Source organism: Alexandromys fortis, unplaced genomic scaffold (assembly GCF_014885135.2).
Source record: "Alexandromys fortis isolate MF-2015 unplaced genomic scaffold, M_Fortis_MF-2015_v1.1 scaffold_1, whole genome shotgun sequence".
Classification (NCBI taxonomy): domain Eukaryota; kingdom Metazoa; phylum Chordata; class Mammalia; order Rodentia; family Cricetidae; genus Alexandromys; species Alexandromys fortis.
Genome location: NW_026067927.1, coordinates 15715281 through 15726459, shown reverse-complemented (window position 1 = coordinate 15726459; position 11179 = coordinate 15715281). Strand labels below are relative to the sequence as shown.

General features: G+C 43.3%; 1 protein-coding gene across 10 annotated transcripts in view; it reads left to right on the top strand.

Annotated features, from left to right (window-relative positions):
• The window catches only part of Hydin (HYDIN axonemal central pair apparatus protein), a 326725-nt gene that overhangs the window by 131477 nt on the left and 184069 nt on the right, over positions 1-11179 (top strand). For all 10 annotated transcript variants that reach the window (XR_007592102.1, XR_007592103.1, XR_007592104.1 and 7 more), the window contains exons 13-15: positions 3399-3466; positions 7844-8079; positions 11028-11128. Coding sequence is in view for 4 of the 10 variants with exons in the window: in XM_050144333.1 (XP_050000290.1) it covers positions 3399-3466; positions 7844-8079; positions 11028-11128 (405 nt within the window). In the remaining 6 variants the exon portion in view is untranslated. The remainder of the gene's footprint in view (positions 1-3398; positions 3467-7843; positions 8080-11027; positions 11129-11179) is intronic.

Genomic DNA, 11179 nt, shown 5'->3' with positions numbered 1-11179 from the left:
AGAGAGAAGAGAGAAATATTGCGATTAAATTACGAGCACAGAAAGGAAAAAAATTCAAAAATATAAAAAGGAGAATGATACCTTCGGTCCTGTTTTTATTCGCAAAGATTGTTTAGATTATCAAGGATGTTCTGTGCTTCCACGTGAATTTTAAGACTTATTTTGAATCTCTTTGTAGATAACGAATGACTGCCGAGTGTAAGTTAACAACTTTGTTTTTCCCTGAATTCCCATGCCTAGAAAGACCGTTTACATACAGCTTATACTCCTAAAATAATATTTTCTTTTTCCTTCATTTTCTGAAAATCTGGATCACTCTCTTTCACAACCAAAAGAGAATATTCAAATTTCAACTGTGCCCAGCGAGGATACATAACTGAGCCTCGGTGATTAGCAAACTTTTGCCACTAACCGTGAGTCCCATCTAGGGAGGAGGATGAGGAGCCAGCATAGCAAGATCATTCTCAGTGAAAAATGAGAGAGGAACAAGCATGCCACAGAGCAGAAGAGGCTTAAAGAAACATAAGCTTGCACTTCTAAACAAGCTCAATTGAATGTCTTCACTGTTTTTATAATTCCCACTTGACCAATCTCTTCATTGAGTCCTTCGGATGTTACTTTTCAGCAATTACAATAAGAACAACAAAAACTTTAAGAGTAAAATTCAAAATAAACAAACAAAAAGAAGTCTCTAGTCATGGCTGCCTTTGATAAAAGAATGATGAAGCAGATGATACTAAACGTGTGTGTGTGTCCATGTGCACACGTGTGTGTATAATGTGTATATATATATATATATATTTGTGAATAAGGTTTCAATTACTTTTTCAGAAAAATGTTAGTAATTTTAATTTATTTATCAAAAGTTACCATTTAATATCTATTCTATTGCCTGTATTCAGCAATTTTATTTTATGAAAGCAAACAACTTCATGATCATATTCTTTCCCCAGCATCCCACAGAACTTTCTAGATGCTCTCAACTTACATCACTGTTGCACTTAACCAAAAGGAATAATATTGTGGTACGGTTTTGAATAATTTATAAAGGTCTCATGATGTGTTTCAAGACACTTCTCAGCATGTGCTTTGAATGCACTATTTAAATATCTCTCTTTAAACACCTTACCTTCCTCCATCTCTCTATTTATCTAAAGTTCATCCACAGAATTCTGCCAGCAATTATCCCATGACTGTGGTATTTTGTTACCTAAACAGAAGTCACAAAAGCAAAGAATAGCTATTTTTATTCCACACACTAATATGTATTATTCACTGGCTTCATTTGCAGTTTGAGCTATATTAGATGAAACCATCTACCAATATGACTACCATACATTGCTCTAATGCCTTTTATCTACACCAGGAGGTGTGGTTGTTGAAATTTTAGCTAAAATTGTATGTGTGACTTCTGGAATCATGACTTTATGATGTAAGTGTGTCAGGTGGCTAATTCTCTAACAATATCGTATAACAGCAACAAACAATTCCCTCCTGTATAGATTTTTTTATTGAGAAGCTTTAGGCCAAATAAAATCAAGATAAAAAATAATCGTATACTCTCATGCACTGCTGAATACCAGACAGGCTTCTGGAAACCAGCTCGGATCATCAGCCTAACACAGGGTCATGAGAACAGATTTGCGGCTTACCATGTTGAGTCTTGGCTGTGGTCACTCCTCTGCCTTAGCACAGTAGAGCTATGTCTCCAGCAGCCAGCGCTGTTACTAGGGCACCAGCATGTCGCATGTGGCATAACAGGTATCTGTGTGTCTCTAACATTTAAAGCTTTGCCAAGTATACAGACTGTTCAACCCTCACCTTTGCTCTAGACATTTAAAAAGGTTGATTATGGAGAACAGTGATTGATGTTTAGCCAGTAAACAAGAATACCTGCCGTGTAGGCTTTCTTTGGCTATTGAAAAGATTGGCACAGATTTAGTAGATTAAGACTATATATATTATTATTTTAGAGATCTGTAGGTTAGACCTCAATACTGGTCTTAATTGAGCCGAGATGCAGGTGATGACAGAACTATGAATATTTCTGGAAGCTCCAGGAGACGATCCACTCCCCAAGATTTCACAGCATCTTAAGACTGTCCATTCTCTTTGACCAGGTTGGGAGCAGCACTAACCTATGGGTATAAATATTTAGAAGGTCGTTTGAAAGCATCTCTAGTTAGTAAAACAACAGTAGCTGGTTCCCACTTAAGGGCCAATGACCTCTCCAACCAGGGGATTTTTTTAAACAAGTTTTATAATACCAGTTATGAATTTTTTATCCATGGAACTAGCCTAAAATCCAACCAGGTTGGTTACCTTAGTAACAGTCATGTTGCTATCATACCAGTGAACCTGTCTTGCTTGTTAGGTTAGGATTGTAGTGTGCAGGGTTCGCTGCTGAGTAAGATCCCGCATCCTTTTTTCTCCAAGGGCCTGCATAGCACTGTCTAACACTATGAAAGCTAGCCCACACGAAGGACATTTCCAACATGCATTTTATTTTTTATTTTTAACTATTTATTTTGTCTTTAATTGTGTGTATTGCGGTGGGGGGGGCATGTGCAGATATGAGCACAGGTGCCCAGGGGTCAGAAGAAAGCAACAAATTCCCCGGATGTGGAGTTAAAGGCGCGTTAGCCACCTTGTGTGGATGCTGGGGACTAGATTCCAGTCCTCTGCAAGAACAGTACATGCTCTTAACCATTTTTTCTTTCTTGATGAGCTGATTGCTTTACAGAGTGTATAATTCGTCCAAATTTGCCACCTTTGGTGCATTATTTTGGTGATCCGGCTGCCTCTTCCATGGTCACAAATAGAAACAATGTTATACACGAATCACACTAGCATTTCCTAAAACCTATAGTTCAAGACCTGAAGATTGTTCTGAATATTGGTGTGTAATATGGATGTGTGTATGTATTCATGTGTGTGAACACTTCTGTGCACCTGCCATTGGAGGCCCAGTGTGACATCAGGTGTCTTCCTCAATCACTCTGTTTTATTTATGAGGCGGGGTCTCTCACTGAGCCTGAAGCTCAACAATTCTGATTAGCCTAGCTAGACGTCATACCCCAGGGACTCCCTGTCTCTGCCTCACAAGTGCTGGTATTACAAGTGACTACTATGCTTGCCCAACTGTTATATAGTCATTAGGATCCATACTTCTATGAAAACCCTGGCACACAAGTGCTGTGCCTGCCGGGATACACCACACACTCTGAAAAATGGTTGTAATGGCTACTAGAATGGCCTGTCATGCCATGGCCACTTAGACTCTGTCACTGATTGCATGCCAATGTTTGTTTTTTCATGTGTATTCTCTTCCTGGTTCTGAGCATTACCTTGGCCTGCTGGAGTCATCCCTACTTCTCCGTTTGTGTTTTGACTTTCAGAGGATGTGTCATTGGACCTACGTTCCATTTTAATGTCCCTGCTCTGCACTTTGGTGATGTTTCCTATGGTGAGTAACTTTTTTCTTTTGTGTGTGTGTGTGTGTGTGTTTGTGTATGTGTGTACACATGCATGCACACTTATGTGTGTGTACATATGGAATCTGGAGGATAAACCTTGAATGAACACTACCCACCTCTTTTGAGACAATCTCTTTCATTGGCCTCGAGCTCACCAATTAGACTAGGCTCTCTGGCCATTGAGCCCCGGGGACCCTTCTGCCTCCCCAGCACTGGGATTACAAGCACATGCCACCACACTTGTCTTTTTATGTAAGTTTCAAGGATCAAACTCAGGTCCTTGTGCTAGCAAATGACCTTGACACAAGCTAAGGTCATCTGATAAAAGGGAACTTCTATTGAGAAAATGCCTCCATCAAATTGGCCTGTAGGCAAGCCTAAAGGGCATTTTCTTGGTTAATTTGATATTAGAGGGCCTGGTGATGCCATCCTTGGGCAGGTGCTCCTGAGCTGTATAAAAGAGCAGGTTGAGTGGGCCATGGAGAGGAAGCTAGTAAGAAGCATCCTTCCATAGTCTCCGCTTTAGTGCCTACCTGTAGGTTCCCACTGAGTACCTGCCCTGACTTCCCTCTATGATGGACTGTTACCTGGAAGTGTAAGCCAAATAAACCCTTTCCTCCCCTTGCTGCTTTTGGTCATGGTGTTTATCACAGCAATCAAATGCAAACTAACACACTAACTAAGCCATTCAGCCAAGTCCTAGCTTTCCATTTTAAACTTAAAAATTGGATAGAATATTTTTTTATCCTTACCAAGGAGATGGAAGGTTTACAAAGCTCCTTGCTTAACGTTTTAAAAGCTAATCAAGAGAATCTCTTCCTCTGCAGCACTGTTTCTAAAATATATGTAAAGAAGAAACTAGGTGCTGTGCATTAAGAGTTGGCCACAGCAACCTTAGGCATCTTTTCACTACCTGAACAGATTTGGAGGAGGTGGTGATGGTGGTGCTGGTGATTTTGCTTTACTTCTTTGCAGTGCTGGTATCAAACCCAAGGCTTTGTGCATGTGGCAAGTGCTCTGTCAGTGAACCAAACTCCCAGACCTGCCCTGTATCTAAATGTGAATTCTGATTTGCCTGTCTGCCTGCACAGCAGCCACCTTAGAGAGATGCTTTTGAGTTTAAGTGGGCTTGATGTGGTTTGATTCCAGGGTTCAGTTGCTCCAGGTTGAAAGATGTCCCATCTGTTTATGTTGTTGTCTCTATTAGTGTCTTCCCTGTGACATTTCTTCCCATATATGTCTCCCCACTGATAAAAGTGACAGCAGCAGCAGCAGCAGTGTTCCCCTTGCTCATTTCTTGTGGTTTTTCACTGCTGAGTGTATGGCATGCAGAGGTGTGCTTGAACCAAGCAGTCCTTCACAGAGGTACAGCCACTGTCTCCAGCAAGCAAAACTGGAGCCTGGAGACTTTTAAATTATTTGCCAAAGACACACAGCATTGATAGACTTACTATTTATTTTGAGACCTGCTTTCAGCTGGGATGGTGTCCCAGTGAGGCAAAATTTGGTCCCTAACAATAAAAAAAGGAAACCATATTTATGATCTTCCAATGTCCAAGCCTATGTAACCAAATCCTACTCCCAACTCCTCTTGAGAAAGAGAATTTAAATCATACTTAGAGGGTTAATTTGCTCTGATTTGAAATTAATTTGCCCTTCTGTTTAGAAGGTGATAATAGGAAAAGCCCGGAATAAGAACTGCTCACTTAAATCTGCATCCCTGCATCTTCCTAGTCCTAGTTCCTGTTTATCTTACTTCGTGTTGAATGGACCCTGTCTACTGTGGGAAAATTGTTCTTTAGGAAAAGCCTATTCATAGTGTGTTTGTCTGTTGCTTACATTTGGATGTTAGGAAAATTTTACTTATTCAGAAAACGTTGTGTGAAGCCCCCGGCATGCTTTACACTGCGTAAAGTTATCTGATCTAGTAGATAGACTTCTCCTAGACTGCATAGCTCCTGTCCAGAACTCCGCCTGTGACAAACTACAAAGTGCCACCTCATCTGCAAAATGACCCGTATGCTCCCCCTCTGCTTTGGATCCTCTTGTCTGAAATATCCCATGAGGCCCCAAAAGTCTCTCCACTGTCATCCAATTGTTGGTCATGCATGTGGCATCTTCTTTGGGGGACCCATTGTCTATTGGTGAATTCATGTTCCCACACATCATCTTTTTGAAGAATCTGCTGCTGCTGATTCCATGTGCTCTTGTGATCTACAGCTTCCACAAGAAGTCTTGAGGGTGAAGATCCTGCACAGTGGTGGGGCTCTTGCTTAGCATGTTCAAGGCCCTGGATCCCAGTTTTAGCAATAAACAGACAAACAGACACCTTTTTCGGATTTATTTATTTTTAGTTTATGTGCACGAGTGTTTTGCCTGCATATATGTAACTACACCTTGTGTATGCAGTGCCCACTGGAGGCCAGAAGACGGCATAAGGACCCCTGGAACTAGAGTTCCAGACAGTTGTGAACCACCATTTAGATGCTAGGAATCAAACCAGGGTCCTTTGCAAAGGTAGTCAGTGGTCTTAACTGCTGAGCCGACTTAGCCCCAAGAGCGAGCTTCTTAAGGGTCTTTTTGGGTTAGATTAAATGTAAATGTTGAAGGAGAATTAAATTTTTTAGGATGGTTTCCTTCAAGTCAATATTGAGCACAGGAGGAAGTTTAAGCACCCCTATGACTCCCTGAACAATCTCTCCAGCCATGTCGTTAATTTTCCTAAGCTACAGACACTAACGAGAGAGAATACAGATGTTGAGAACTGCAAACTACTTTAATTCCGGAAGAACTGTAGATAGGACAGACGGCAGATGGAATAGGGGAGCCAAAAACCTAGGCATAGAATTCTTGCTAATGCTCACTGGGTCTTTAACAAGCCACCATCCCCTCCTTGGGCCTTCTGAAGGACACTAGTACAAGACTGCCCTAAGTAAGCTGTAATGAGTTTTATTCGGTAAAAAAATTTCTAGCCACGGGAATTGGCCTGGGCAGTTATTTGAAGGACCATGTAACTAGATAGTCCACTTTTCATAATACCCGATATTAGTAGACCATTTCCTCATTCACAGCCAGATAAGTGGGGTTTTCAGAGTCGTTACTGGGGAAGCTCTGGAGTCCAGTATAGCAATCCCATGCTTTTGAAGGTGACTTTCCATCAGCCTCTCTAGGATTTCTAAAAGAAGGTGGGTTTAGGTAGAAAAGTAGATGTCGTCTCTAGAAAAACCAACCATGTAAATTATCCTGCGGTTATTATTGCTCTAAAAGTGATAGCAACATAACAGCCACCCAGAAAATCCAGCAAGGAGTCAATTTATTGCTGTCCCAGCAAAGGAGACCCACATCTCTTCCAAAAGGAGTGTGAGTCTCACCAAGGGGAAGGCAATGGGGGCCAGATGTGACCTGAAGCAGAACTCTAGGGAGGTTAGTGGCCGGCTGACTCTAACTCAGATGATCACATCTTTCCTGATGTACTGTGTCATCAGCCCTGAGAGCATGATTCTCATAAAGGACAAGTACAAATCTTGCCACCTCCTGGCAAGTTCTAAGTCAAACAGCAGACAAAACCATGTAGGCTTCCCCTTTCACATATTGGCAGACAAGAGTGAGAATGAGCCTAGATTTTAAAAATCTGTTTTTTATGCAGAGTATAAAGGCAAAGTACACTCTACAAGACAATTTAAAACAGCTAGCAGCAGGAACTGCCTGGGTGACAATCAAGGGGCTTGGCTTGTGTCACTGTTTAACCTGCATGACTTAATGCATGACAAATACTCTCTAGTTAATTCATGAATGAATGAAGTATATTTATTGATCACATGATTGCTGTTTTAAGGAGATAAGAGGGGTGGATATGAGCAAAGAGAGTGAATGGCATACATTTGCGAAGATGAGGATGTCACAACGAAACCCAGTATTTTGTACATACATATAAAAGATGTTTAAAGAGGGTCTAGGGACTTGGCTGAGCTGACGAAGTGCTGTGAGAGCTAGGAACCTGAAGTTATCTCCCAGAACCCCATGAACTCTCCGGATGCAGCGGGGCATATTTATAGTCCCAGCATTGGGGAAGCAGAGACAGGAGGGTCCCTGAGCAAACCGGGAAACTCCAGGTTTGGTGATAAACTCTGTATCAAGAAATAAAGTGGATGGTGAATGAGGAACATTGACTTCTGACAGCCACACATACCCACACACATGCACACACAATAAACAAATGAACGAACAAACTTAGGACAAGTTGGAACGTAGTGAGGAATGGTGATGAACTCCATACACAATGCCAGCCCGTTGCTAGGGGAGATTCCTTGGCCAAGGGAGGCTGTTGGAAGAAGGGAGTCTTTCTTATCTCATGCTTTGTTTTCCAGGATTTCCCCATACTTTGATGTGTTCCCTCAATAACACATCTTTGGTCCCCATGACCTTCAAATTGCGTGTCCGTGGGGATGGCGATGGCCTGCAAAGCATCCCAAGTTACTCTCAGGAGTCAGACAGCAAGAGACGGTCTTGGGTTAATACCGAACTATCCACAACGAAGCCCAGAGAGTTCACCATCACTCCCAGCAGCGGCACCATACGTGCCCAGGGGTTTGCTGCCATCAAGGTAAGGTGCACAGACTTCAGCACACAGCCAAATACCCCCCTCTCAGATAGCCACTGATACCTCACCCAGGGTTTTCTGGGTGTGCCAGGGGAATTGGTGTTGGTTGTCTTTACTCTTTGCTCTTTTGGCTCCTTGTTCTTTGTGGGCCTGCCACCCAGCTTCCAAATAAACACAAATGGAGGCTTATTTTTTCGTATAAATACCAGCCTTAGCTTGGCTTGTTTCTAGCCAGCTTTTCTTAAATTATTCCAATTACCTTTTGCCTTTCTCTATTTCTGTATACCTTTCTTTACTTCTTACTCCGTGACTTGCTGTGTAGCTGGGTGGCTGGTCCCTGATGTCCTCCTCTCTTCCCGTTCTCATTCCTCAATCTTCTCACAGATTTCTCCTCCTATTTATTCTCTCTGCCTCTCCTTTCTCCTGCCTCACTATTGGGCATTCAGCTCTTTATTAGACCAATCAGGTGTTTTAGACAGGCAAAATAACACAGCTTCAAGAAGTTAAAATGATGCAACAGCATAAAGAAATCTAACACATCTTAAAATAATATTCCACAACAGGGAATCACGTGCAAAATGGGGCCCATAGGAAACAAGTCTCTGAGACCAAGGAACCCAACACAAAAGGGCTGGGCAAAGAAATCCACGCTGCTCATGTTACTGGAACTGCTGGGGTTAAGAGCCTGAGCCCAGTTAATACTAGCAAGCCAGTCCTCAATGAGCCAAGGAGAAAGACAAATTCCCACCATGGGAAGAACAAAGATATTTCTTGGTACCCGCTCCCCAGTCATCTTGGGGTCCTGACATGAGATTTAAGTATAGCGGTTCTGGTCTAGGTGTGGCCTCACCCATCAACCAACACAATCTCAGCTCTGGTCTCTCCTGTGAGGTGGTCTGACCAATTTTTGGAACTGTGTAAGGTCCCTTTTCAGGAGGCAAGCCCTCCACTGGCTAGCACCAGGCAACAGCTTTCTCCAGCTTGAGATTCCAGGAGTTGATGGGAAGGGGATTCCAATTCCTTGGAAACCACTTTTTCAATAGTCTGACAAGTGTCTCTTTAGAATAACCGTGTTCCCCCAGCCCAGCTACACTCCTACATGGCTGTAGGTGCAGCCCCTTCACAGGAACTGCAGCTTCTAGTTCTTTCTGGTGCAGTCACGGCTCCAGACAGACAGCCCACCCCACTGACACTCATGCAAGAGAAGAACTCAGCTCAGACTCTAGCTTCAGACTCAGATCCTTCACCACCACAACCACCATATTTATGCCAAGCTGACAGCCAGACCATTCAGGTTTGCAGTAAAAATCTGGGCCCCGGCAAATGTGTGTGCGATGTTTCTCCCATTAGAGCTTTGTGTGTGATCCCACAGAAAAGGGGATACAGAGGTGGTCAGCACCCTCTCCTCACCTTGGGCTTGGTTTCCCGAGATGAAGTCAGTGATGGTCTCCTGGTACCATCAGCAGGATTGGGTCACAGTTAACCGAGAAGAGTTTTAGCTGCCTCCCTTCACCTTCGCTGCTCCGACACCAAGATCTAGCAGAAAGGAAGGCTGCTAAACCGAAGTGATGATTTCTGGGAAAGGAAGACTGCGTAACTAAGACGGCTAATTCTCTAGATATTATCATCGACTATTTAATCCAGTCACTGTTCCATCTCCAAATTTGTTTTAGAAGCTATGCAATCTCTTGCCTGAGATCTATTCATCTTAACTCTTCATCTGGGACTTTTTAGCTCTTCCGTAGGCTTCTGCAGGGGTCTAAGGAGGTTTGCTATGTCATCACAGTCTCTAACTGGCTTTGCCTAGTAAGGAGCTCAGCTGCAGAGGTTTTATCTTTTACTTGATGCTCAGCCTCCATGCAGTCTGACTTTCCTTTTGCCCCTAGAGGTAGCACAGGAGTGTTAAGACAGCATCTCTCCCCCAGCCTCCTGCCGGAATCCCTTGACTTTCTTCCTGTGGCACACAATTCCAGCACATAACTAGGGGTTCCAGTCATGCATGTGGACATCCTCAGCTTTTCTCCAAACCTGACGAATTCTGTCCAAGTCCATTCCTCCCTTCTATTTATTTTTCCTGTATATTTGGCAGACTCTCTCTGGCTTCATCTCTCCCTCTGATCCGCACCTCAGCAAGGTCTGTGTGGACTCAAATCTGCATGTCCCTCTGCAACCAAAAAGGTTTTAATTAGTGCCTGATACATAATTTATAGACAGAAAACCCTTAGCCCATGCCAGAAGCTGTTTTCCAGACTAACAAGTATCCCTTCCAGTAGCAATCATTTGGAAGCAATTAAAAGTTGTAACGAGGCTTTCAGAGGGCCTGAACACAGTTTGACAGCAGTAAACACAAACATAGGCTAAGATGTTCTGGGTAGACTGTCCTCAGGTTGACCTGGCTTGGACCTTCCTATTTCCTGTTTTCTGCTCTAATAATGAAAACGGAAAGAGGAGGCAGATTTCTAGTTTGAAAAACTGACTGCCCCTGCCAGTTTCTGAAGAATACACAATTATTTTCACTTCCCTGTCATGTAATAGAAAATTCACTGCGCTGTTTACTCAATTATATTGCGGTTTTATCATTTAGATAGCTGCCTGTAGCATAAAGAACAATTTAAACTGCAATAATGAAAGTCTGTTTGTTACTTCTCACCACCTGTGGTCATTTCCCCCCCCCCTTGTGTGGGTGTGAAGTCCCCACGATAAAAAAAAAAAGCACCTCAGAAATGAGCCAGCCTATTGTGCTAATAGCATTGGGTTTCTAACCCAGCGTTTGAAAACATCCACCATGCCTGACCCACCAATGTAACTTGTTCTCTGTAAAACACCAGCCGTCTAGCAAAACACTTAGAAGTCGTGCTGACTCAAGCGCCCGCCCCGGCTCCCGGCTCCCGGCTCCCCCATGCAGAGAGCTGGCTGTTCCAAGCAGCAACTTGTCCCCTTTTTCTTCCCAGGTGACTTTGTGCTCCAACACTGTGCAAAACTATGAGCTGGCGCTGGTGGTAGATGTGGAGGGCATTGGAGAAGAAGTGCTGGCGCTCTTGATTACAGCCAGGTAGCGTGCACCTGTTCCTCTCTGCCAGCGTCCCGCCCCGCCCTCCCACCC